The sequence below is a fragment of the Podarcis raffonei genome, chromosome 4, assembly GCF_027172205.1.
Source record: "Podarcis raffonei isolate rPodRaf1 chromosome 4, rPodRaf1.pri, whole genome shotgun sequence".
Taxonomy (NCBI): domain Eukaryota; kingdom Metazoa; phylum Chordata; class Lepidosauria; order Squamata; family Lacertidae; genus Podarcis; species Podarcis raffonei.
Genome location: NC_070605.1, coordinates 53,943,693 through 53,970,839, shown reverse-complemented (window position 1 = coordinate 53,970,839; position 27,147 = coordinate 53,943,693). Strand labels below are relative to the sequence as shown.

The following is a 27,147-nucleotide window of genomic DNA, read 5'->3' as shown; positions in this document are numbered from 1 at the left end:
ATCCCCGCCCGCGTCTGCTCTTGGTCTAACCGCCGCCGCCGCCTCAGAGTCACCGCCGCTGTCTCGGGCGGAGTGGGGTGGGGGAGGCGCGTGTGGGCGGAGAGAGGGAAAGAGAGAGGAGCGACCTGCCCGGCTCTCCCTCTCTCGCACACCCGCCGCCTGACTGCGCAACCCGAAGAGAGGCGCAAATCCCGAGGCAGCCAACCAAGCCCTCGCCCAGCCCGCAGATCCCACCCCTCTCCCGATGACGGACGCGCCCAGCCACCATTAGGAGAGGGGAACATTCCGCCGAGTTGGTCGCCGAAAGCGCGCTCTGGGAAAGAGGAGATAAGCCCAAGGGCGCGAGGTGAGGGGAAAGCCGAAGAGGGCGCGCAAGTTTCGCACGGGCTCGTAGCAATTGTGTGAACGAAGGGGAACCGAGCGAGGCTGCATGTGACGAGAAAGAAGCACGCCTGGTGTTCCGAAAGTCATGCTTATTGAAAGGAGACCGCGGCGAAGCTGACTTGCCTCCCATCCTTATTCTGTCTCTCACACGCCTAATACGGCTTTTTATTGCCCACTCAATAATTGGAGAGGCGCTGCATGCTGGGACCAATGAGGCAACCCGTGCTGCAAGGCTTGCTGGGAATTGTAGTTTTAACAGGCCAGGAACTCCCGTCGATAAGCTATTAGAGCACGCCGCTCCGGAGGGCTCCTCTAGTTTTTCCCTCTGTCGCCCGCCCCCCGTATAGAGTGGCAGCCGTTTTGGCCTATTGGGATCTGCGTTTCTGCGCTGCTCCGTTCTAAGGCTTTCCAAGCTAGGATTCGCGCTCCCGCGAGAATCAGAGAGAGGGGCCTAAGAAGAGGTAATGGGTTTGTCATGACAACCACCCGGGTCTCTTCTGCGGGGCAAGGGGCTGGGCGCGCGAGGCAGAGGGAGCGAGCAGAGCAGCGCTGATCTTTGTGGCGCCTTCAGCCCTCGGGACGTGCAGCCGCCCTTCTTTGACCTCCCGTAGCAGCTCAGCATCCGCACTTGCTAAAGAAGGGCGAGGTTCCTGAGCTCGGGAGGTTCCCTGCAGCTATTGCTCATCTCATATCCTTCCCTTTAGCTGGTGGTGGAAAATCAAGATCTTGCAGTTTTGCATTTAAGAGACCCAGTAAAGTGCTGGCGCTGTGGTAGGGACATTTGGTTATTTTGTTTTGCACCGGTTTATTTTGAGAACGTTTATACCCTTCTCTTCAGAATGGAGCTGAAGCGTAAACTGAAATGCAGTAATAGGATAAAACAATTTAAAAAGTGGAGTTTCCAAAACATGCCAGCGATTGCTAAAGCAAAACACAATGCACCAGCAATGCTTCACTTAGAGAGGCACACTTAATTAGAAAGTGAGTCCCATTGAATGGAACTCAGCTGAAACTTTGAATAAATGTGCTTTGAGTAGTATTGTGTAAAATGTCTAAAAGGCTGGCACAAATTGAAAGGACTTCACCTGGTGCTGAAAAGGCATTAAGCCCAGTGTCTGGCAAATGTGCAAAAAACAAGGCCTACAACTGAAAAGCCTTGTTTGACTCACAGCCCCCTTCCCATCTGAGGTTAGGTGAATCCAGAAGAGTGGCTCCACAGGTAGATCTTATTGACCAATAAAATCCAGATGGGCCTGCTTAGAATAAAATAGGATATCTGCTTAAGAGAGGGAGGGAAGCTGAGGAGTTACTGGATTGAGGATGAATGAAATGCACAAGAAACAGTAAAGGTTTCAGATAAATAATCCTTACTAAGTGGGCCATCTTTACCATTAGAACAAAATAGCTCAGATTTACAAATTATATTAGGTGCTTTGTGTGACAGTGCATACATCACCTTCCATATCCTTGTGTATATATATGCATATTTTATATAATTAGTAGTCCCATCACAAGCTGCTCCTATCTGTAGTCTTCAAGTACCATACCATACCATCACTTCATTTTTTCTGCATCCGTTTGTCTGCAGAGAGTTGTGGTTTTGCTTTGGACGAACTATGCTTATACAGATGGTTGGCTAGACTTGGGCATTGAATAATACAAACTGAGCACACCTTAGAATATACTCAATGCTCTTCAGGATTTGTGCTTTTAAGAAAAAAGATCAGTTATGGTAGGTACTAGCCAAGCTGAGAATACTTCTGGGTAAAAGTTGTTCATTCCATTGGAATAAATGGTGATCATAAAAATAAAAAGGTTTGAGTTTGTGGTAAAATTCTACAGAAATGTTTTACAATTAATTTTCAATTTCTTGTAGTGCAGTCCTATATATTTTTTCTAAGACTTAAGTCCCATTGAGTACAATGAGACTTTCTCCTTGGTAAGTGAGTGTAATAATGCAACCTGAATCAACTTAGTGTTGTTCCCATTTTTCAGATGAGTGAAATGAAACAGATTTCCCTAAAGCTAGTAAATGAGTTTCTTTCTTAGATTTCCCAGAACTAAACCCAGCGTGCTGTAATGTAATAAACTACTCCATGGTTAAGAAGTCAATGTATATTCGTGAAGTATCTTTGAATTAGGGAAGGAAATTAAAAGAAACAGATAAATGTTTTTCAGACTGTGATCGGAAGAACCTTTGAGTTACTGGTACTTAGAAGTTTATCAGGGTTCATTGATAATTGCTGATCAAGACTTACATTACTAAAGCAGGCTTTTCCAATAAGAAAAATGTTGCTTGTATTGCTCAATCATAGAATCATTGTAGGGTTGGAAGGGACAACAAGGGTCATCTAGTCCAACCCCCTGTAATGCAAGAAAGTTTTGCCCAACATGGGGCTCGAACCTGAGATTAGGAGTCTCATGCTCTACCAACTGAGCTATGGGGGCATAATCAGAAGCATAATTTTTCTGTGGAGCTGATGTTATGAGGTGACGTATCTTTCTAATGGATAATAATACAATATTATAACAGGAAGTTTTAAAAATTCACCTCTTTTGATTGCTCTTTCAGTTATCAGAAACAATGGTAATAACACAGATTTTATCTGTGATCTCTAAATTTATACAAAACATATAAAGTCTTTTATTTAAAATCTATTTAGAAACACTTGGAAGTATCTAATGAAACAGTTCCTAGTGCAAGCACTTTTGGCAGAGCAACCAAACTTTCTCACCTAATTTGTTCTGGGTTTTCCTGCAACGCTCCAGAACAGATTTGTGGGACAGGGGCACAAGGAGAGGAAGAGGAAGTTTAATTGCTAAGTTCAAAGTGCTTGTGTTAGCAGAACTGATGAGTTAGATATTGGCCTAAATTCGTATTTAGGTATTTCATTTCCCGCTCTATATTTTAAAGGTCGGAATGAAAGGCTTATATTGGCAGCAGAATTCATCTGGAGAAGAGCCCACTTTTGTTTTCCTGGAAAAGGTAAGTTATTTGCTTAAAGAAATATAAGACTGCATACACATCTAAAATATGTGATGCCATAATTTGTTTTAGAATAATTACAGCTTGCCATCTCATGTGATCTTGGACAACCTGTGGCTAGTTGAAAGAAGCCAACTTCAAACTATAGTTTATAAAATGTCTTGATACAGCCAAGTGTTAAGACGAACCACAGTTTTCTGTTTAAGCTAAACAGCTAAGCTAAAGTTAACCTAAAACAACAGCAGAAACTTCCACTCTCCTTGCACTAGCTCCAGAAGAGACTTCTAGACTTATTCTTGTAATTCTGAACCATGGTTTAGCATTACATCTAAATGCCATCCCATCTCAGTGGCCAACCCATAATGGCCAACCCATGGTTTGGCCATTGGGGTGTGCTTTGGACTTGCCTGCTCCACTTTATGTCTCAAGCTTAGATTCCCTTCCTTCCTGGTTAGCATAAAACTGTATTTAGGCAGAATTAGAAGTCATACTTTGAAGTGGATTTCCAAGTGCTGCATGCAGGTGAACTATAGTTTGAACACACCATAATTTCATAGAATCATAGAGTTGGAAGAGACCACAAGGGCCATCGAGTCCAACCCCCTGCCAAGCAGGAAACACCATCAGAGCACTCCTGACATATGGTTGTCAAGCCTCTGCTTAAAGACCTCCAAAGAAGGAGACTCCACCACACTCCTTGGCAGCAAATTCCACTGTCGAACAGCTCTTACTGTCAGGAAGTTCTTCCTAATGTTTAGGTGGAATCTTCTTTCTTGTAGTTTGGATCCATTGCTCCGTGTCCGCTTCTCTGCAGCAGCAGAAAACAACCTTTCTCCCTCCTCTATGTGACATCCTTTTATATATTTGAACATGGCTATCATATCACCCCTTAACCTCCTCTTCTCCAGGCTAAACATGCCCAGCTCCCTTAGCCGTTCCTCATAAGGCATCGTTTCCAGGCCTTTGACCATTTTGGTTGCCCTCCTCTGGACACGTTCCAGTTTGTCAGTGTCCTTCTTGAACTGTGGCGCCCAGAACTGGACACAGTACTCCAGGTGAGGTCTGACCAGAGCAGAATACAGTGGCACTATTACTTCCCTTGATCTAGATGCTATACTCCTATTGATGCAGCCCAGAATTGCATTGGCTTTTTTAGCTGCCGCGTCACACTGTTGGCTCATGTCAAGTTTGTGGTCAACCAAGACTCCTAGATCCTTTTCACATGTAGTGCTCTCAAGCCAGGTATCACCTATCTTGTATTTGTGCCTCTCATTTTTTTTGCCCAAGTGCAATACTTTACATTTCTCCCTGTTAAAATTCATCTTGTTTGTTTTGGCCCAGTTCTCTAATCTGTCAAGGTCGTTTTGAAGTGTGATCCTGTCCTCTGGGGTGTTAGCCACCCCTCCCAGTTTGGTGTCATCTGCAAATTTGATCAGGATGCCCTTGAGTCCATCATCCAAGTCGTTGATAAAGATGTTGAATAAGACCGGGCCCAAGACAGAACCCTGTGGCACCCCACTAGTCACTCTTCTCCAGGATGAAGAGGAACCATTGATGAGCACCCTTTGGGTTCGGTCAGTCAGCCAGTTACAAATCCACTGAGTGGTAGCATAGTCAAGACCGCATTTTACCAGCTTCTTTACAAGAATATCATGGGGCACCTTGTCAAATGCCTTGCTGAAATCAAGGTAGGCTACATCCACTGCGTTCCCTTCATCTACCAGGCTTGTAATTCTGTCAAAAAACGAGATCAGGTTAGTCTGACATGACTTATTTTTCAGAAATCCATGCTGACTATTGGTGATCACAGCATTCCTTTCTAGGTGCTCACAGACTGTTTGCTTAATGATCTGCTCCAGAATCTTCCCTGGTATTGATGTCAGACTGACTGGGCGGTAATTATTTGGGTCCTCTCTTTTCCCCTTTTTGAAAATAGGGACAACATTTGCCCTCCTCCAGTCTGCCGGGACTTCGCCTGTTTTCCAGGAATTCTCAAAGATGACTGCCAGTGGTTCTGAAATCACATCTGCCAGTTCTTTTAATACTCTTGGATGCAGTTCATCTGGCCCTGGAGACTTGAATACATCTAGACTAGCCAAGTGTTCTTGTACTATCTTGTATTAGACTTGTATTTGTCTGGTTCAGATCTAATTATAAACTATGGTCTGCCTAAATCATGACATGAGAAAGTGGACTATGTGAGGACTCAGAGTATGAGCCTGAACAACAGCCCTGGTTGTCAAACTATGGGTTGGCTGTGAGTTATGAAGAAAAACTCAGATTTGACTTAAAGCTTTTCAAAGTGGGGAAATTATACAACAAACAAATTACCTTTTTTTAACTTTGAAACATCTGAGTGCAGTAACTGGGTTTTTTAAATTTGTTTCTCAATCCAGTTAACAAAATACATGAGAAAATAGTTTCAGAACCAGAAATATTAAAACATGCATTCCACTTTTGACTGACAGAACAACCCCTATATATGTATGTGTTCATGACTGGAGCCTAAGATGGAGAAAAGAATATCAGAAATACAATCAGAATTGTAAAAGGTTTTTTTACTTATTTATAATTTACAACCTATTGTAATAATTGCATATAGTACAGCATCCCTTTTCTGGATTTATTATAAGGTAACTTTTTCACTTCCTTCTCAAAGAGGAAAGTGACTTGGAAACTTTGAGTTAACTGCCTGAATCAGAAGAACTCTGCATAAGATTTCCATAGAATTTAGTTCATTTGTGTGTGTGTTGCATTCTGTGTATTGTTACTAAAGTCATTCCCTAGACGTAACTCATACATAATCTTCTAAGTAGCTTTAAAACTTTGCAGGGTAGGATTGCAACACAGTGCATAGGAACAGAGGAAGCTGCTTTGCTGAGTCATATCATTGGCCTCACTAGCTAAGTAGTGTCTACACTGATGGGCAACAGCTTTCCAGGATTTCACATGGGGTTGAGTCCCAGCCCGACATGAAAATGCAGGAGGTTGAATCTGGGACTTCCTGTATACAAAGCTGATACTCTATCGCTAAGCTGTCTTTCTCACTGTAATCTAAGGGAAGGGAAGAACTCTATCCACAAAATCAGTTAAGCTGAAATACCTAGTTGTGACATACTTACATGTCCTATAGTGGGTGAATCATGTCAATTCAATCTTAGGATAACCTTCCTGTCACAAGAGACAACTATGTGAAAGTGCAAGTGAAAGCCTGTGCTCTAAGTCGGATCAATGATAAGGTACTTGTATTATTTTACTTCATGGAAAGTTGAACCTATGAACCTGCTCTTTGATTCAAATACATCAAAATGCTGTTAACCCATTTTGGTGGCATTTTTGTTTGCATAAGGCAGGGATGGTGAACCTGTGACCCGCCAAGTGTGGTTGGGCTCCGACTCCCATTTTTGAGCTCCAGCCAGCATGGGATGGGGGGAGTTGAGGTCCAACAACATCTGGAGGGCCACAGGTTCCCATCCCTGGCATAAGGTAACAGAGGCACCCTTATAATTTACAGCATAACTCTCTATACGTTTATTCAGAAGGAAATCAACAATGCTCAGTGGAGGTTACTTCCAAGTCATATGTTGGTCCAACAGTTAAAGTAACTGCTATTTATATAAGGTGCCCCTTTTCTACTAAAGGATCACCTTTTACTGAAATCTACCTTATTCAACTATGTAAAACAGTAGTATAAATGAAGGAGGGGGTTCTAAGACCCAAATGGCTGGCTTCCATACCACTACAGCATGGGTAGGCAAACTAAGGCCCGGACGCCAGATCAGGCCCAATCGCCTTCTAAATCCGGCCCGTGGACGGTCTGGGAATCAGCGTGTTTTTACACAAGTAGAATGTATGCTTTTATTTCAAATGCATCTCTGGGATATTTGTGGGGCATAGGAATTCATTCTTTTTTTTTTTTCTTTTCAAAATATAGCCCAGCCCCCCACAAGGTCAGAGGGACAGTGGACCTGCCCCCTGCTGAAAAAGTTTGCTGACCCCTGCACTACAGCCATTACTAGCTGCGGGGGTGGGGGGGTAGAATCCCTGTTAGAGTTGGCCCACACGATAGACATGGTTGACAGTGAATTGCCCTTGTTTCCTGCAAAGTTTGCGCCCCACTGCTACAAACGTTTGCTGTTGGTGTGGAGATTCTCCACATTATGAATGATAATTTCAAGGATGATCCTTTCTCTACATGTTATGCCTCCTTCAGCTACCAGGCTGGATCAAGCGCCATTCCCAGGACTGCATATAAATTGGCTCTAATAGAGGCCTAAGTGAATGCTATCTGCCCACACTTAAAGCTAAGCACCCCCTCGGGTACGCTGGTTAGTTCTATGGTCCCATAGTTACAGAAATCAGTTGGACAACATGTACCCCATCGCTTCTGGGATTAGAGCTAGTGTGCTGTGCTAAATATACAAATGTGTGCAGCATAAAGACCTTTCTTATTACATTTACCTGCCTCTTAGAACTCATCTAGCTTACTATGTTTTTTTAAAAAAAATACATAATTTAAAAATTAAAAACGGATTTATGTTTGATTTTTCTTTTATTTGTTAGTGCAGGTTTTTTTGCTTTAGAGGGATATCTGGCCTGCCCATAACATGAACCGTTTTATCTTGTATTGAAGAAAAAATAAAATAGGGGAACAAAGCAAGGAAAATTAAGGCATTTGCCAAGTGTTACTGCCATTATGACGTGATTTATTAAAATTATTAAAAGCAAAGGATGTTGTGTGTGACATTTTCATAGCATTTCAATAATTAGATAAATAACTAAACTACTAAATCATTTTTTAATCATTTTTGTACATAGAGAAGACAGAACATGGTAACTGTACAGACCTGGGGTTTCATAGCACAGTCAAGTTAGTATTTTTCAAATGTGTAAGATTTATACTGCAATCCTAATCATGTTACTCTAAATTCCTGTGGAACTTACTTCAAGAAAAATGTGTGTATGATTTCAGCCTTACTGGACTATACTGTATTAATCTGCCATTAAATGTTTGGTGGGAGGCCGTAATAGCATTTTACTGTACTAATATGCTCTCAACATTTATTATTCTTTACAGTAGGCATTCTAACCATTATTTGACTTAGCTTTTGTCAGAAATCAAGATCAAGAAGGAGATTCTACCTGTTGGGAGGGAAATTGCTGGTGTTGTGTTGGAGAGTGAGTATACTAATTAGTATAATGTTGCTGTTTTCTTTGGCAATGAAAAATGCCTTGTAAACATTATTTGTACTATACAACATTGAACCCCATTAATCTTCTCAAGATGAAACCCAGTTCTTAACATTCTGTGACCTTCTCCTGACATTCGGTCACGTTACAGTGTGGCAAAGAAACAAGCCACAGTGGGACTATGCTGATTGTTAATGGCTGGGTTTATTGGGGCCACTTGAATTCCTGAGTGCTTCCGTTTACTTTCTTCTATATAAATATTTTGTTTGTGAATTCCTGGAAAGTATTAACACGTCTTATGGGTTCTGTAACTGTGAGAGTATGAAAATCTCACCTTATTGTTGAGGTCAAGGACTTTCATCTATGGCATTCTGTTACATCTGAAGAGAGGCAAAGAAGTGACTTGGCACATGGCTGAGCAAAATACATGAGTAGACACCTACAAGCTTTGGGAGAGAGGGGACAGTGTGTTTCTGTAACTTCTCCCCATTAAAAGAACCCCAAGGCAAGAAGAATAAAACATGCAGAATCTGCAAGAGCTCTATGTTGGCTACTGTTTCCTGGTCATATGACAGAATGGGGGAGGGGTCACAGAGATCTACACCCTACTAATTCATCTCACAAGCAGAGAAGCTGACCTGACCTTGCTCTGCCCTCTGCAAACACAGCAAGCTCAGTGATGAATTGGGTGGCAAGGAAAGGCATTAGAGTTCCTTTTCCTTTCATCCCCTGCCATCTTGTCCATTATTAAAGACTTTTACCAAAGGACACGACAGGATTCCTTTTCCAAATGTGGTTCAAGCCCTTTTTGCTGTGAAGTGACAGTGTCCTCCAGGCTCCACTGAAGCATTCCTGATCTCTGAACATCTGGAAAACCCCAGAGTCTGTTCTATGGTCTGATGCCGTTCTGCTTTATTATGGCTCAGACAGAGGTGAGAAACCATCCCTTCCAGGTGGTCTCCTAAACTGGACCCTCCTGTCAACTAAGTTTGCATTGGTTGAGGCTGGTAGAAGTTAGGAAGGAGTTGCTTTTGCATTTGGCTGTTTCTTTTCACCCCACTCTTCTCAGACAGACCTGCCCAACCTGTGATCTACCAAGTCAAACAGAGCCCTGACTGCTTTCACAGTCCTAGATAGACAGAATAAACAGGAGCTTTATCAAACTCTTGGTTCTTGTATCACATGTTGTGTAGCCCTGCTCTAAGAAATTAGGAACTAGGGATAGGATCCTGAGTGGAATGCAGATACACCCAGTTACACTTCCCTTTGGCTGATTAACATCCAATGAATGCCCTTTTAAAATGTGTTGGGGAGGGGGGAGATTATTGAGTTTTTCTTGTTTGTTGTTATATATTTTGTGTTTCTATGTTATGATCTTCTCATAAACTGCCCTGAGATCTGCAAGTATAGGGCGGTATACAAATTTAATAAAAAAATAATAATAATTGTATGAGAGTGTTGATTTGCCTGTGCTTTAGGGTCAAAAGAGCTTTTTCCCAGGTCCTGCTGGTAATGACTTCAGGTATTTTGTGTTTCTCTGTGCCTTGTGATTCAGCTCATTTGAAAGAGTCACTTGGGTTTTTTCCCTTGTAAGTACCTTTCTGCCAGGGCAGCCGGTTTCTGTTTGTTGAGGAAGTTGAAAGGGAAAGCAAAGAGGGTCAAATAACTCCAGAATGCATGGAAGTTATTCAAAACCACATTAAAGAAGCTCAGCTAGAATATATACCACAGATCAGGAAAGGTACCACTCAGGCCAGGTGGCTAACAGTGTTTTTAAGAGTTGAGGAAGTTATTGGAGGCAAGAAAACATAAGTCTTGAGGAGAACTAAAAGGAGCACAAACTTCCTCAAAATAAATACAAGCAGACATTAAAAACAATTAATTGAGGAGTACGTTGCTAAGAACACTAATGGAAAGAACAAAAAATGTAATTAAATACATTATTAGCAGGAAACCAGCTAGGGAAGTAGTTGAATGACAAGTGAGTCAGAGGTGTGCTAAAGGAAAACAAGCAGACTATAGAGAAACTGAATGGTTTCCATCTGTCTTCACCATGAAAAATGTAGGGCAGATTCCTATTATTAAACTAAGCGTGAACTGGAGTTAGGGTAAAAGGTGAGATGGCCAAGCTTGCTAATTACATCAAGAGGTTAAGAACAAACTAGGTAAATGGGCATTAAAATGGCAATTGTGATTCACTGTAAGCAAGTGCAAAAAAACCCCAAATAAAATAAAACTGCCAACATAATAATGTCACTATTCAAATCTGTTGTGCGATCGCATTTGGAATACTGTCCTGCTCTGGTTGCTGTGCTTCAAAAAAGGATACATAAGGTTCAGAAAACACCAACCATAATGATTATGGGGCTGAAACAACTGTCCTGCATTTGAAGCTTTTTAGTTTATTAAAAAAAATGTTTGTAAGGGGGACTTGACAGGTACACAAAATTATGCATGTTGCAGAGAAAGTAGAAAGAAGCTTTTCTCCTCAGTACTAGAACCTCAGGTAGTTCAGTAGAGTGGAACAATGAGAAGCTCGGGGCAAACCAAAGAAAGTCCTTTTTTTTCTTCCTCCTTCATGGACACAGCAGCAGATGGTGTGGGATAGAGCTTATCTGATCACCTGGCAGCGGAGTTGCTGCTTACCTGATAGTGGGAGGGGCAAAGCAGCAGGGAGGTTAGTGCTGTTTAAACACACCTACAGGCAGGGGCAGAATTTGCACACACACACACACACACACCGGTGTTTTTATTTGTATTTTATGCACCCTCGGCTCAGCACCCTGGCATTGCCAACAGAAGTACCTCATTGGCTCTGGAGGTGTGTTTTCACAGCACCGACCTCTGTGAACCCTTGACACCCTCATCCCTATCCTGATAAGCAGCTGCAACTCTGCTGCCAGGAGATGGGGTAAGTGGCGCCACCACACCCTTCCTTCTGCTACTGCTTAACATGGACTTTCACTACCTCTTCACTGACATCTGCTTGGGGATCAGGAATGGCAGGAAGTTTGCCTTGTAAATTGTTGTTTTGCAAATACAGTTTTCAAAGTATAGTAATTTATCTTGGTTTTATTTATTTAAATCCCTTTATTTTCTTTCGTTCAAGCTGGAAATAAAGTGACCTTCTTTCAACCAAATGATGAGGTAGTTGGTAAGTTGCAGTTTTTTAATCTAAGCAGTGACTACTTTTTAAGTGAAAGAGCTGCATTGGGTTAGAATAGCCTTCCTTAGCCTGGCCTTCTCCAGATGTTTTGGGCATCAGCCCCAGACAGCACAACCATATTTTTAGCTTCCCAGTAACACTGTGACACAGGTGAGGGGCTAGGCCAAGGGCTGGTGACATGTCTGAGGCTAATGAGCCTTACGTCTGCATCCAGATTGTATATGTTGACATGGGGCTACATGCGAACAAATAGCAAATTAAAATAACAGAAATTTTAGATTTCTTTCATTTCTTAAATCTTAAGTCTGAATTTGCCTTTTTATGAGAAACCCCATGATGCCTTGATGTGATAAATTTGGTATTGAAGAATACATAGGAATTGTTAGCAGTAAAATCAAAACTTAGCTATTTTAAGGTGATCCTTTACCTATGTGAAAATGATCCACCAATGCAATTTGGACTTCTTTCCACCTGTATCATCTCTTTACTTCCATATTGTGAGCAGATAGTGTAACAAACTGCTAGTCTGAACATGCCCTAAGGCAGGCTTTGCTATGTACACATGAGTAAGCTTCCTGGAACTGCACACATAATACATGTTCATACTGAGTTCCATAACTATCACTCATTGGTACCACAGTGCACTGTACAGTTCTCTCATAAAAGGGTCAAAGAAGAGGTGTTTGAGTCTGAGCCAATCTGTTATCACAGCAGCAGCGACACTTAGGGTAGAGCTTGCAAATTTTACAGCTTCATCCCTTCCAGCTGCATTATATAGAGGTGACAGAAGCTAAAGGTGATGTGCAGACTAAGGATGAACAGCACAATCCTAAATGTATCTAGTGAGAAGCAAGTCCTGTTGAATTCAGTGGGTCTTACTCCCAGGTCAGTGAGGTGAGGACTATAGCTTTCCCTTAGAAATGCAATTCTTATTTGACATGTGATACAGTATATATGTGGTTTGAGCTGAAGGGTTTTGTTTTGATTTCATAGGAATTTTACCGCTGGATTCAGAAGAGTCTGGTTTGTGTGAAGTTGTTCTAGTTCATGAACATTATTTAGGTATGTATCTTGTGTTAAGCACCACATGGAACCCAATTGGCTCAAAAAAAACTATTTATAAAAGTCAAATTTGTTTTATTTGTATGTATTTCAGTTTATTTGCATATAATGCTGAAGTGTCCTCAGAACTGACGCCTTAAATACTGCACAATTTATCTCTTCTAAAGAAATTGCAGCAATACATACTTTTCAGTGAGTTAATGTTCAAAGAAAAACCACAAGAGCTGACTCACCCCTTTCATTTCTCCTAAGCTATTGCTCTTGTTGCTTCACTCAACTATTTTTGCTGATTTACTCTTAAATTCTAAAAGCAAGCATTTCTGAAAGCAGTGTCCAGCCCTGCTTTGAGCTTTGCATTCTTCTCAAACTTCTTCGATTATTCTAGGCCAGACATCCTGGTTTTCTTCTGGTGCAATAGTTAGAACGTGCCTTTGCAAACTAAACTAAATAGATAAAAGTAGCATGCAAATCCAAAAGGTCAAGAGCATTGGGTTGAATCCAAAGTTATCACCGTTCCGTAAAAGGTTGCATGAGCACTAGGGGAAGGGTCTACTCAACCAAGGATCTGGAGCAGCCTTGCCCAGCCTCGTGCCCCCTAGTGCCCCCATCAGCCACAGCCAGCTTGATTAATAGTCAAGGATGATGGAAGTTGTAGTCCAAAATTTTGAGAGAGCACCAAATTGGAGAAAGCTAATCTAGAACTGTGTCACAGAATTTTTTTAAAAAATCTTATGATCCAAACTGTAATGTATCATCATAATTTATCTACAAATCTAACCTCTTGTGAGGGCATGAATAGGGGGCATGTTGTTTCAGAAACATTCCCTTTAGGAAAGATGCTATTTCAGGGGTGGGCAACCTCCAGCCCTCAAGACCATTTCCCCCACTGGTAATATTAGCTGATGGGAGGGCAGGGATTAACCCTGTGTTTGCTGCAGGGCCCTGTTCCCTGGCCTGTGGTGTCATGGAAGAATTGCAGACAATTACGAATCCTGTGGAGTTTTCCACACCCCCAGCTTTGAACTTTAATTGCTATCTGGCATCAGACAAAATCATAAGTCTGTTGTTTTTATGTTACTCAACATGACAATGATGTCATAAGCCCCAACATGCCTATAGTCTTGTAAACTTAAGTCACTCAACTGGGGGTCCAGGTGCAGATGTGCTTTGCCATGTACATTAAAAGGTTGCAGGTGCCAGATCATTGGGTCCTGGGTGGCCTTTGTGATGCAAGTTAGTTATGCATCCAGTTTTACATTTTGCAATGACTGCAGGCATCTGAGGCTGCTTCTGCAGCCTTGTCTCCCTTGCTGGATTGCGACTGTGGCCTTTGCAGGAATCTTTATATTTTTGTGTAACACAAACCTTTCTGAATATTTTGTATAACTAAAGTTCAATAGCAGAACGGCATCCTTTGAAACTATAGCTATGTTCTGTAGTACTCAATACATGGTAAAAGACAACAGAAAAAGAAACATTAAAAAAATCAACTCTATGTACTTTGGCTACAACCCAGAAATTTTAACTATCATTGCTGTAAACCCAGCAGGGTTCGTATTTTTCCAACAGCAGGTCCCACGAAATGCATCACAAGTAGGGTTTTTTTTTCAAAGTTAGGGAAATTTCAAAATTAGCATGCAGTACATTGAAGAGGGGGCTACAGTAAGGAAAACAATACTGAAATGTTTGAGTCCTGCAAGTCCTGCTGGATAACAAAGAATCTCACTATTTTGTGGCATTCTAGCCTTTCTAATACAGTCATACCTTGGAAGCCAAACAGAATCCATTCCGGAAGTCCTTTAGACTTCCAAAGCGTTCAGAAACCAAGGCGCGGCTTCCGCTTGGCTGCAGGAAGTTCCTGCAGCCAATTGGAAGCCGCAGAAGCCACGCCGGACATTTGGGTTCCAAAGAAAGTTCTCAAGCCGGAACACTCACTCCCAGGCTTGCAGGAGCCAAAACGTTCGACTCACAAGACGTTCGTCAACCAAGGTACGACTGTATAAAGGACTGCTAGCAGCTGCCCGAAAATATGTGGATTGCAAGCACTCGTGCCTTCATAGGGCTGTTCACACAGTTAAAGAAATCTTAGTTGGTTAATGAACCTTAGTCAATTGTTCAATTATATATGGATAGAAATAAATGTTGTTCAGGAGATGGACCTGACCAGTGGTGGTATATTCACTATAGCTAATGGAGCATTGCCCCACCAACCTCATCCTGTCCTCAGCCAAGCCCCACCTGCCTGCCTTCTTTCTGACAACTAGCCCAGAGGTTAGCTCTGCCTGGCAGCTTCCTTCTTCATCTCAGCAGGGAGGAGGATGGAAACAAAACGGGAATTACAGGCTCTAGCTGTCACTGGCTCTGACTTCACTTCCTGCTGATCTTGCTGCCTTCTAACCTACCAGTCCCAATGGACAGCAGCCACTCCTGGAACTGACCCAGAGAAGTGGGTGGCAACATCTGCATACACATAATAATGAAAGAGGCTTTGTCCTCTCTGTTACGGAAGAGACTCAAAGAATAAAACTAAACAAAACCCAAGCTTCCACTGATGAAACATAAGGAGGCTGATCAGATTAAGTCTCTCTACACCTGGCATGTCCAAAGTCAACAACTTTGGGGTAAAATCATAATAAAAGCTTAACAACTTCAATCCTAAAAAAAGGTTAACAACTTTGGTCGGCCCTTTGGTCAGCCCTCACAGCCCTTCACTTCATCAAATCTAGCCCTCTTTGAAAATGTTTGGACACCATTGTCTACACCCTTCGAGAAGGTTCAGAAATGAATTCTGCCCCAAACTAAGAAGTTTAAACCACCGTTAGCAAATCCGTTCTAAATTTTGGTCTGATGTATGGCATAAAAGTTTCAAAGCTATCTGGCGTGGTGTTTACATAGACAGCTAGAATAATATCTGGATAAATTATATTATATTCAGGTTTTTGTGTGTTCTGTGGCCTTCCAGAAATGCAAGTTCTGTTCTTAATAGATGTTATGGTAATTAATTTTTCTCAACTTACTTATGTCATGTAATTGTGCTATCAAGATTGAGGTTTTCAAGTAATTTGGATTTGTATTGATTTTTTAAGCTTACTTTGAAAAACATTGAAGTGGCAGAGAGTAGGGAATATTGGAAAAAGAAAGCAGTATTTACTTAGAGTATTCCAGAAAAGGCAGGCCTGTGTAACACTTGCCAGTATAAATTTGACTCTGACCCAACACACACAAAGTCAGGTGTGGAGTTAAGAGCTCCCAAATTACTTAACCATCTAAACCAGTGGTGGCCAAACTTGGCCCTCCAGTTGCTGTAGGACTACAACTCCCATCATCCCTAGCTAACAGGACCAGTGGTCAGGGATGATGGGAGTTGTAATCCCAAAACATCTGGAGGGCTGAGTTTGTCTATTCCTGTCATGCAAGTGTTCATTGTAGTTTTAAGAATCTCCTTGCACATTTCACATTGATTTTGAATATCCCAAGACGCTGGGCAGAATTTAGTGTTATGCTTTTCTGTGTAAGTCAGATAAAATGATCCCCTTCTCTTCCTGCTGTTCTGAGAGGTTCTCCCAACCTAGAGCCAATTTATTTGGGGGCACAGCCCAGGGGAAGCCCCATTGTGTGAGCAGAAGTCCTTGTTCTTCCATTGAATGAATGAATTTATTATTTCGGTCACAGACCAGTTCCAGCCCACATACAATATCAAGGAAGTCATAAAACACGATAGGGATACATTTGAATTTGCAATTAAGTATTACAGGGACAATACAGATATAGCAACAGTTAAAAAATATATAAATTAAAACTAGTCACTAAAATATAACCTAAAATTATCTTTTAAGGCCTTAATCATTATGATAGCACAGCTTGTTCCCTAAGTTTTATGGCAATCGCACAGAATTTAGCTACCCTTAACGTGATCTCAGGATCCTTGTCCTCTACCAGGGATTTTAGACATCAAAGTTTGGATTCAATTGGAGATTTTTGCATAGCAGGGGTAATAAATACTGAGCGTATATCCCCATAGAAACAGCAGTGTAACAAGGCATGAGAGACAGCTTCTACCTTCATCAAGCCGCAGGGGCAGACTCGTTCTGCGTATGGTTTACCTTTGAATCTGCCCTGCAGTAAGACAGATGGCAGCCTTGTGCTTCCATTGATGAGGCTCTTTAGGTGAATCCTGCCCTGTGTTCCCCACTTAATACCTTGCCCTATGTCTTTTTTAAGTAACCAAGCAGGCTAATAAATAGCCTATCTTTCCAGACCTCACCTTAACGAAATAAAGTTCTGGTTTTTCCCTTTCCCTTTTTTATTGTTTTATACAGTACTTTCCACTGGTTTGGAACAGCTTTAGAACCCTGAAGCTGGTCTTAGGAGCCTCATTTTTCAAAGTGATATTATTCCCAAGCATAATCTGTCATAGCACTTAAAAATATGTATATATCAAAAAAAGTATTTTTTTTAAATGTACAGTAATTACTTGAATCAACCCAATGTTTATATTCTGACTTTTATTTCTTTCACTGAGAAACAAGACATAATGCTATAAAAATACGGTGACCCTTTAAAACATAAAGCTAATAGATTTGTTAAAAATGTTGCAAGCTTATATGACTGGGTTGAGGAAACCCATGCTGTCTTTTCTATCTTTGCAATATGTTTCTTTTAATTTTGATCTTTGGGGAGGAAGAACACTGACCACCATTTTTTGTAATAGTCTGTTAGGTTAAACAACAAATTTAAGGTTCTGTTTCAAAAGTAGGCAATCGCCAGCCCTGCTTTTTAAAATCTCTTGTCTGCTTCTCTCTCCCTTCCTCCTCCCTTTCCCCCCTCCCCCCGCATTATGAAACAGCTCATAAGCCAGAAAAGGTCTCCTGGCTTGAAGCAGCAGGTACCATTCGTGATGGTCTTCGTGCATATACAGCTCTACATTACCTCTCTTACGCCACTCCAGGAAAAACTGTTCTGGTGATGGATGGAGCAAGTGTAGGTACAAGAAACTACTTCAGAAACAATTATATCTTTTCTTAAACTCCTATTCAGTATATACTTGTCTTGTTGGAATGGACTTGAAAAGTCTTATAGCCTGTGCTCTTTCTGATAAATCAGGAACCCATGGTCTCATCTTTCCCCACCAGGCCATTTCCCCCCAAACCACCCGCACCTGTCATTCAGTTCATGTCACCAAATCAGCTGATGGGTACCAGGGTGGGGCTCGATTATACTTTGGCTGAACTCACCTGTTCCTTACTGGGCTCAAAGCCAAAGTAGATAGATGATCCTGCCTTGGGAGGGTTTAAAATCCTGCTGAATTTGGCTGTACAAGCCTGTCCGCTGTTGGGAACTGCACCGGCAGGACCCCCCCCTTTTTTTTGCAGGCGTCATCAGCAAAAGAGACTCTTCTGCTTGCAACCAAAAGGCAAGCTTCTTTCTCCCCTCCCTAACACCTGATGGGAAGGGAAGAAAGAATGCTTTACCAGCCCTATGCTTGGCACTTTGGGGATCCCACTATGAGGAAAGACTGAAGGAACTAGAGAAGAGAATAGCAACATATGCCTGGAGAACTATTGTATACTAAAAGGAAAGACTTGCCCTACGCTGCTCCAGAGGGCGGAACTAGATTTATTGGCTTTAAGTTATGGGAAGGTAGATTTCAGCTGAACGTCAGAAGAATCTTTTGACTGTAAGAGCAGTTTGACAATGGAACCAGTTCTCTAAAGGGGTAGTAGGCTCTCTCTCCCTGGAAGTCTTCAAGCAGAGGCTAAAGAGTTGGAGATGCTGCAACTCTGGATTTTCTGCACTGAGTAAGGGTTGGAGCAGACCCTATCCAGCTCTGGGATTCTTCTTGCTAACTGCTATTGCTGAGGTCATCAGTGGTGGGAGGAGAGGCGGCAGCAGCAGCCATGCATCCACCTGTAGCACCTGCATCCAGGTCTAGCTGAGAAACCCCCTTCCCCAGAAGCTATTTGCAGTATATTTTATGAAAGACTGATTAAAAAATGTGATGTGTGCTTTCGTTTGCACTGGAAGCCCTCAAGGCAAGGCTACGTAAAGTGTTCAAAAAAGAAACTCACACATCTATCTGCATGCAACATGGCCTATCCTGCTCTCTGCTGGAGTACTGGCTGCCATAGTAACAGATTTCCGGACCTGAAGTTTGGTCAATGAATGACAACATTTAAAATGTCCAGACTTTCCAAGTTATCCCTGTATCTTGGACTACATGTACAGCATACCAGACTTATTGCTGATATGGTGTTTTTTTCCAAGCATTCTAAAGTATTTCCCCATTGAATGAAATGTGTTCGAAACAACATTTTCAGGCTTTCCAAATATTCAGCGATGAGGTGTGTGAACCTAAAGATAGAGCTATTGGGGAAGGGACTTCATCTGATTGCAGCTCATAGTTAAGGTCCTAAGGGGTGGGTGGGTGTATATAAGTTCACCAATACACAAACAATTTTTAAACATATGTACTTGTTCCTTCTATTTGGTGTTAAAAGTTGTAGGCGGGTGTAATAGTTCTGTATTTTAGTTCACTGGTACCAAGGCAATATATTTAAACATATGCACATGCTCCATCTATTTCTCCTCCTGCAGCCATTTGGTACAATCGCTATTCAGCTAGCACAACACAGAGGAGCCAAAGTCATTTCTACTATATATAGTCTTGAAGACAAGCAGTATCTTGAGAGGCTTACGCCATCTGTGGGTGAGTTACATTGTTTGGTTCTAGCTGCGTGAGAGAGCTAATTCAAAACACATGTTTTTATTTTGAAATGTTCGTCTGCATTTCACGAGTGCTAACTGGCTTGGGACCCAGGTACGTGAAGGAGTGCACATATACATCCTTATCAGCCTACCCAAACTTTAAAGTGATCTGTGAGTGCTCTTCTCTAAATGCCTCCTGCATCAGAGACGAGACGAGACTGATGGCAATAAGGGAAAGAGTTTTCTTGGCCTTTGTGCCCTGGTTACAGAATTTCTTCCCCAATGTTGGCAACGTTATCATGTAGATATCAGGCAGAAACATTTTTTCCCCAGCCAGGTATTTTAAGTACTGTACTTGAGCTTTATCTGCAGTTTTTATTTGTTGTCTGTTTTAGTGTGCTGCTGTTTTGAATGTTGTGTTTATTGATGTACATTCCCCAGTTGATGGATAAAATAAATGGCAAATATTTAGAACTGAGATGAAGCCTTTGTTGGTGAAACTTAATGCAGCTGGCTGTTGACATTCCTATTCCTTTTGGGGGGGGGAGATTGGGCTGCAGTAAGCTCTGTCATCTGACCTAGCAAGCTACATGCAGCCTACCATCTATATATGGCTGCCCACCAGGGCTCAGCAAGGCTCCTGTTTGGTTCTGTACCTGTAACTGCAAAAATATTGGGTGGAGAGATGTCAAAATATATCAGGCCATAGTACATGGCTGATGAGTTACTTTCAGTTTAGTGGGTCACAAGTCAGGCAGACCTGGACTTATATAACAGGCCTGCAAACTCCTGTTATATATAGATGGATACCAAACATTCAGCTTTGTAAAATTTACAAGCCTCTTATTAAACGCTGAAATGTCTACTTCAATACCTGAGCCCAAAATTGTTCGCATCCCTCAAAGTATTACAATAATCAGACCTACAAATTATTGAGGATTATTTTAAAATGCAGGCGACTTTCTTTTTTCCACAGCCTTTGATTTATTTTTAATCTTATTTACTTTCCCTCTTGGCCATCCAAAAATAAGTAGGGCAGCAGCTGTTAGGCTGAATAGAACACTAACTACAGCCACCGCTGACTTGTGCGCACATGTAAACATTTTCGTTATTATCCCGGCTTGTTTACATATTGTGAGCTCAGGGAATGACATGAAAAGATAGATGTGCTCTGCATGCCTTGCTTCTGTGGGAGAAACAGTTTTCTGAAGTATCTGGCAAGCATATCAGCTCTCCTCAGGGGTGCAAGGATAAATTCATGGACAGGACCACACTGTTATCTCTCATATAAGCGCTGTGTTGGAATGGCATGCATGGTGGGTGAAGCTTGGTCTTGGACTTCAGAGTGGAGGGCTTTAGCAGCCTGCAGTATCCTCCCACAGATGAGCTGCAAAGAGAGGGGAGGCAAGCAGAATTTGGACAAAACAATGTCTTGCACAGATGGATCATGGCATGATTAAGAAATCTCTTTTAATGGTAAGCAGCTGCAAAGTGTTCTCCATTAGTAGCTCCCTGTGCTAATGTCAACTTTGCTATTATAGGGTGCCAGATGTCCTTTTTAAAACACATACCGCTTCCATTTAAAACTTACATTTAATTGTAAAATATCACAGTCCCATATAAGTAATGAATAAGTGTTTTCTACCTTCAGTTTTTGCTTTGAAAAACCAGTCTCTGTAGAACCCCACAGTTTTTCCTTTTCCCTTCTAATTTTGAAATGTTGTTCCACAGTTGGTTTGATATCTGATATTGTGTCTATTGCAGTAAAGTAAATGGCAGATACCTGATTGAGCAGCTTCTAGATACTGCTATATAATGTGTGGAATCTAGTTTGAGGGTAGCTCTTCTTGCTACTTAAAATTCCCTGGAAGTGTGACAAAACAGTCCACATTATGCAGCATCAGTATAATAAAACAGAAGTGCTAATTGCTAGTTAATATGACTTCCAAAGCCAAGCAGCCTGCACTTCTGAACCATGTTAAAAATGGTCTATACATGAAATTAACCATGAAGGATTGGACTTGAAATTGGAACAGGATATTGTAAAATATTTACTACTCAGTCAGGCCTTGTATATTGAAGCAGAGCATATCAGCTAGTGCTTTGTAAGCACAAGGAGGTTTAAACATGGAACACATTGACCCAAATAACAGCCTCCCAACTTTTTGCTGAATGCAGCTTGAAATGTTTTCTATCAAGTCTTTAAGCGATTCCTGATAGCTTGAGAATAAGCTCTTATTTTGGCACAGTCAAATCAGTGTATTATATAGTTTCTTTTCTAATGTATTTGTATAATTTTTGCAGTCCAAAATATTTTAACAGAGGTGCTTCAAACTCAAAACAAGCAAAGGGCCTTAACTTCACACAGAGAACTTGCTTAGAGGCTTGAACATTTCTACTTAAAACTTGCTACCAGTTTGGAATATGGGAGCAGTGAATCGCTTTTAGAAAATACCCCAGTGCATTCCACTGAGCAAAATGTAAGAATAGAATCATAATTAATTTAAAATAAAGTAATTGTTTTTAATATACTGTGCTGTTAAAATTGTAATGATATGTAGCTGGCCTAGTAGCAGATCACCCCTCCTTTGAACAGGAGTGGCAGAAGCCATCCACTGGCTTTCTGGTGAATAAAGACCAGAATGCTGTGGTATCCATGCACTGAAAGACTGTTAGGAGCTGAGGAAGAAGACGACTCCATTCAGCCCATGTCATCCCTTTCCTGTAGGCCAGCAGGAGCCTCACAGTGTTTAAGAAAATGCATTGTATTTAAATATTTGGAGTATTTCTTACCGTTTCATATGTTCCAGTTCTCATTTTGGTATTTTACTTTACAGGTGTCAAGCAACCATTAGTAGGTGAGTATAAGAAAGAACCTTGCCATTTTTAATCACGATCTTCATTATATTCAAGTATTTCTTACACTGCATGAAAGAAAATCCAGATTGTTTCTTTCCCCACACGGGGAGGGGAAGCTGCCTGCCTTGTCCTCAGCAAGCCTTGTTGATTGGGGCCCTGATTCTGCCTCGAAGCAGGTGGGAAACACAGGATGCGGTGGGTGGTCCCTAGCAGTCCTTCATGGTGGCTCATAAACAAGCTGTGGTTTGTCAGCTAGGAACAAGCTACCATTTAGTTTCCTGGGCTGGGTTCACATGTTCAAGCAAACCATATTTAGGCTAATCAAATCATAGTTTAGGATTATGTCTGAACAAAGCCTGAATGTTGATGATAGAAGTATTTATGTTCTGCAGAGTTTAAATATTTCTAATAATGAGTCCCTGGTCTTAAATCCCAGTTCTGTGCAAGTTCACTGAGATGTCTGTAAAACCCACTGTGGTAATTAGAATTACTTTTGCAGCCAGGACTAGGATTGCAACCTAAGTATTTGACAAGTGTTTTCTGTTGAATTCTGCACACTTCTACATTCTTTGTAAATATTGTTGAGGAAAAATAACTGTTTTGTTCTCGTGTTATTCTACATATTGGTTTCTGGGTAAGTCTGAAGAATACAAAGTATGCGCTGGTCCCCCCCCCCTTAAAATATTATAAATTACCTTGCCATCCCATCTAGCTCGTATTATAGATGAAACCAATGGAACATGTGATCTGACAGAAAGCTGTTTGGAGGAGACAGGCGGATTAGGAGTGGATATCATCCTTGACGCAGGAGGTCTGTAACTGCTACATAACTCTTTACTGATACAGCAAAATATTTACCAACAGTTCCATAGTATTTTATTATTTTTAAAACTTTGTATCATCAAAAACATACCCAGTTTTATACAGTGCTGTTGTATACTATAGTGTCAGAGGAGTGGTTCTATAGTTAGTATGTGAGGCACTGTCTGTTAAAATCATGAAAATTTTATCAGTATGGAATTTGGTACAGAAGACCTATTGATGCTGGTGAAGCTGTTAATTGCATATAAAGTCCTCTGGAGAAGCAAATGAGAAATTTCTGCAGTACTAAAATCCATATATTGTTTATTAGGATAGGTTTTCTGTAGTCCTAATCAAAATATGTATATATTTTCTGTTTTTCTACCTTTTTCTTTAATGTTTGTTACATATATTGTGTTGGTGTGTTATTGCATAACTTAATTCTTAACAAAAATGAGGTACAATCCACTCCGAGTACACCTTTCCTTGCAGAATTCACACAGCAGCAGATCTACAGCATAGTCCTATCACAGTGTCACCTACGTGGTAGTTAAAAATGTACCCAAGTTTCAGGCACTTACAGGCTGTAGTTTTCTGTACACTTTTCTTTCAAAGAGTATTTTGGACGAATGAATACCTCCAAAATTCCAACGGAATCCTTTTATTTGAGGGTTGTTTGTTTTTTAACCTCAGTCAATGTAGCATGTTGGGATGAAAATAATTCCAGGGAAACTGATCGGGTTTTTTTAAAAATGGTCCAGGGAAGGAGACTTAAGACTGTATGTGCAGGTTGACCATGCAACCACTCAACTGTCTTCTGCACTGATTTATGCACTTGACCCTGCCATCAAACATTCACAGGAGACAAGGTGAAACTAATTAATGGAACCTTTTCCTCAGTGTATGCTGTGCCCAGAATTCTGAGTAAAGAAAGTCATTTTAAAATAGACCAGAAAAGGGGGAATTTATATTGATATAATGTAAACATGAAACATTTTTATTGAATCTTTCCTTGGGTTACAAAAGTACAGACATCGTCTCTACTGTATTTTCAGATCATAAAGTCTTTTTTACAGTTCAACACAGTTAAATGTGACTCTTAATTCCTTAGCTTCTTTGCTTCCTTTGCTTCTTTTTAGTGAGATTATACAGTAAAGAAAATGAAGTAACTTCACAACAATTGCTGCCACACAAACATGACATTATTTCATTGCTCAGTGTTGGAGGCCATTGGGTTACCATGGAAGAAAATCTCCAGGTGAGAAGAAAATCTGAAATTACCATGTCTATAAATATGCTGCCATTGATGATTGATAATCATAAGCCTGTAAAAACTAAGTTACTATTAAGGCAGCAGTCCTATGTACCTGGGAGTAAGTCTGGTTGAACACAAAGTGACCTATTTCCAGGTAAACTTGCATAGAACTGTGGTGCAACACTGTTTAATATCTATAGGGGGGTAAAGAGGACCCCTGACCATTAGGTCCAGTAGTGGCCGACTCTGGGGTTGTGGCCCTCATCTCGCTTTATTGGCCGAGGGAGCCGGCGTACAGCTTCCGGGTCATGTGGCCAGCATGACGAAGCCGCTTCTGGCAAACCAGAGCAGCGCACAGAAATGCTGTTTACCTTCCCGTCAGAGCAGTACCTATTTATCTATTCGCACTTTGACATGCTTTCGAACTGCTAGGTTGGCAGGAGCTGGGACTGAGCAACGGGAGCTCACCCCATCGCGGGGATTCGAACCGCCAACCTTCTGATCAGCAAGTCCTAGGCTCTGTGGTGTAACCCACAGCACCACCCGCGTCCTCCAAGTGCCGCATTACTTGACAGTAATAATCTAGCACACTTCATAATTAAAATAAAATGAAATTGCTACTATAGTGTGAATCAAACACTGGAGCACTAAAAGGTAAACTGTCTTTGTCTCAGAATGACTACTTGTTCTGTGCCTTCCAGGTCATTAATGTTTGTAAAACAAGAAGCCAATTTCATATATGTTGAAAATCACTTGCACTGCCTGTTACCAGGAAAATTATGTCAACTAATAATTAATGTGCTTTGGTTGTGCCATTTTTGTTTTGGCAAATGTAGCTTAACTGTTTTTCATATTTTAAAAAAGTTGGATCCTCCAGATAGTCGTTGCCTTTTCCTCAAAGGTGCTACAGTCTCTTTCCTGAATGATGAGGTGTGGAATTTGTCAAATATGCAACAAGGGAAATACTTATATATCCTTTTTATGCTTATATTTTAAATTGATAAGTAACTGGTTTGTTTTAAAGAGAGTGGGGGGAAATGCAACATATATTGCATATATTGGAACTCAGTACAGCTAAGGGATCTTTACTGCTGACTGTCATAGTACTGGAAATATCATGATATGGGGAATTTAATTGCCATTTAGAGTGTGATACATATGGGTTTCTTTTCTGCTATTTTAGAATAAGCATATAATTTTAGATTGTAAACCTGGGGATATGGACTGTTGTCTTTAAGCTGTGCAGAGTGCTTAGTAAACCTGGATAGATTATAAATCACATTAATGCTTTAAAACACTACTAGGCATTTCTACCTAGATATGCAGGGTCTATATGGTGAAGCCAATCTCACAAATTAAAGATCTGCATCTCAGTCCTAGCCATGTTTCCTCAAAACAGATTTGTTGGGATTTGCTAGTGTGTTTAGTAATCCACTCCAGTCACACGTGTACACACAGTTTTTCTTAACAATTCTCTTATACGCATTCTAGAAGATGTAATGGAGAAACTATCCAGTGGTGTTTTCAGGTAAGTTGGGTGTGCTACAGTGAAATGGAAGCTTAAAAACTAATCTAAGTATTATAAGTTATGAAGCTCCACATAATTAAAATGCTGCTGGAGACCTACTTTGTGGCTGTAGTTATTGATCCAGAACTTCCAAGAGTCCTGAAGCCAGTTCCATGAGCCCAATAGGTTTCAGACTGACTTTTCTCAAAAAGCGAGCCCTGGATTCTGCATGAGAAACTGCTCTTCTAACAGAAGGCAGCTTCAGAAGCTATGCGTTATAATACAGTAACATAGGGATTAGCTGTTGATTAAAAATAAATAAATACCAGAGCCACTAAGTCACTGCAAGCTCCTTTAATGACTCTAAACAGCCCTTGGTATGCCACCCATTAATATCAAATACTTGGGCAAAATTCTTATTTTTATTTTCAATTAGCCATCTTAGGAAATGACTTGGAGAAAGCCCTCTTCTCTGCAATCCTAATTGCTCTAATACAATCTGCCCGTTAGCCTGTACATTAAATAAATCCAGTTTGGACCAGACTTACTCTGCAGGTGCGTAATACTTGTCTACAATCCAAGTGCATATTCATAATAACCACTGTGAACTGCAGCTAAATAAAAGTCTTTGTTCTTGTATGAATAAGATACTAAAGGCATTCTTTCCAATAGTTAATATTCTACTAATGGTTATGACAAAGCTTATTTTTCCTTTGTCTGCTATGACTGCAGTCGGGTTTTTGGATGCAGAAGGGCAGGAGCTGGAAGACTTGTTCTCAAAAGCAATATAAAATGGCACATCTTTTAAACTGCTAGTAAAAGCTATTTTGAAATGCATGCAGCACATTAAACATCTGCTTCCTATTTGCTGTTTTCTCTGCTCTTTGTTCCAGGAATCCTAGCCAACCTATAACACTTGCAGTGTGTTTGAGCTGTAAAGTTTGCATTACTAAAAAGTAAAGTCTATGGCAATTGTCCTGAATTGTGTACTTTTTTCTTTTGAGCATACATTAAGACACTTCTGAGATATTATTCTCTTTTAGGCCTCATTTGGATGATCCAATCCCATTATATGAAGCCAAAGTTTCTATGGAAATGGTTCAGAAGAACGAAGCAAGAAAAAGACAAGTTATCCAGCTCTGAAGCACAGATTCTTAGCTTTTAAGTGAAGTGTAAATTTGTGAACTTTGTCTCAATTGCCTGCTTATAAAGGATTGGTCAATGAGTTTCAA

At 40.9% G+C, this 27,147-nt stretch overlaps 2 protein-coding genes across 10 annotated transcripts in view; one reads left to right on the top strand and one right to left on the bottom strand.

Moving 5' to 3' along the window:
* ITSN1 (intersectin 1) overlaps nt 1-532 on the bottom strand; it is an 87,340-nt gene extending 86,808 nt beyond the window's left edge. The window contains exon 1 of the mRNA XM_053386636.1: nt 508-532. The gene's annotated coding sequence lies outside the window, so the exon portion shown is untranslated. The remainder of the gene's footprint in view (nt 1-507) is intronic.
* Nucleotides 13-27,147, top strand: CRYZL1 (crystallin zeta like 1). Of its 9 annotated transcripts, none has more exons than XM_053386639.1 (15): nt 1,018-1,155; nt 1,973-2,116; nt 3,299-3,370; nt 6,532-6,609; nt 8,476-8,548; nt 11,670-11,714; nt 12,720-12,788; nt 17,635-17,768; nt 19,383-19,494; nt 22,331-22,351; nt 23,065-23,163; nt 24,293-24,411; nt 25,273-25,378; nt 25,891-25,936; nt 26,959-27,147. In XM_053386639.1, exons 2-15 carry the CDS (start codon nt 2,114-2,116, stop codon nt 27,056-27,058), a joined length of 1,077 nt encoding a protein of 358 aa, XP_053242614.1. In that variant the 5' UTR covers nt 1,018-1,155; nt 1,973-2,113; the 3' UTR covers nt 27,059-27,147. The 9 variants fall into 9 exon arrangements, with proteins under 9 accessions (XP_053242622.1, XP_053242616.1, XP_053242617.1 ...); XM_053386640.1 differs by lacking the exon at nt 1,018-1,155 and adding an exon at nt 1,670-1,733; XM_053386641.1 differs by lacking the exons at nt 1,018-1,155; nt 1,973-2,116 and adding an exon at nt 170-346.

Excerpts from the sequence above, each read along its gene's own strand:
- CRYZL1 (XM_053386639.1), top strand. Across the intron at positions 6,610-8,475 it reads TAAGTCGGATCAATGATAAG|CTTTTGTCAGAAATCAAGAT; the intron begins GTACTTGTATTA and ends TATTTGACTTAG. Across the intron at positions 12,789-17,634 it reads AGTTCATGAACATTATTTAG|CTCATAAGCCAGAAAAGGTC; the intron begins GTATGTATCTTG and ends ATTATGAAACAG.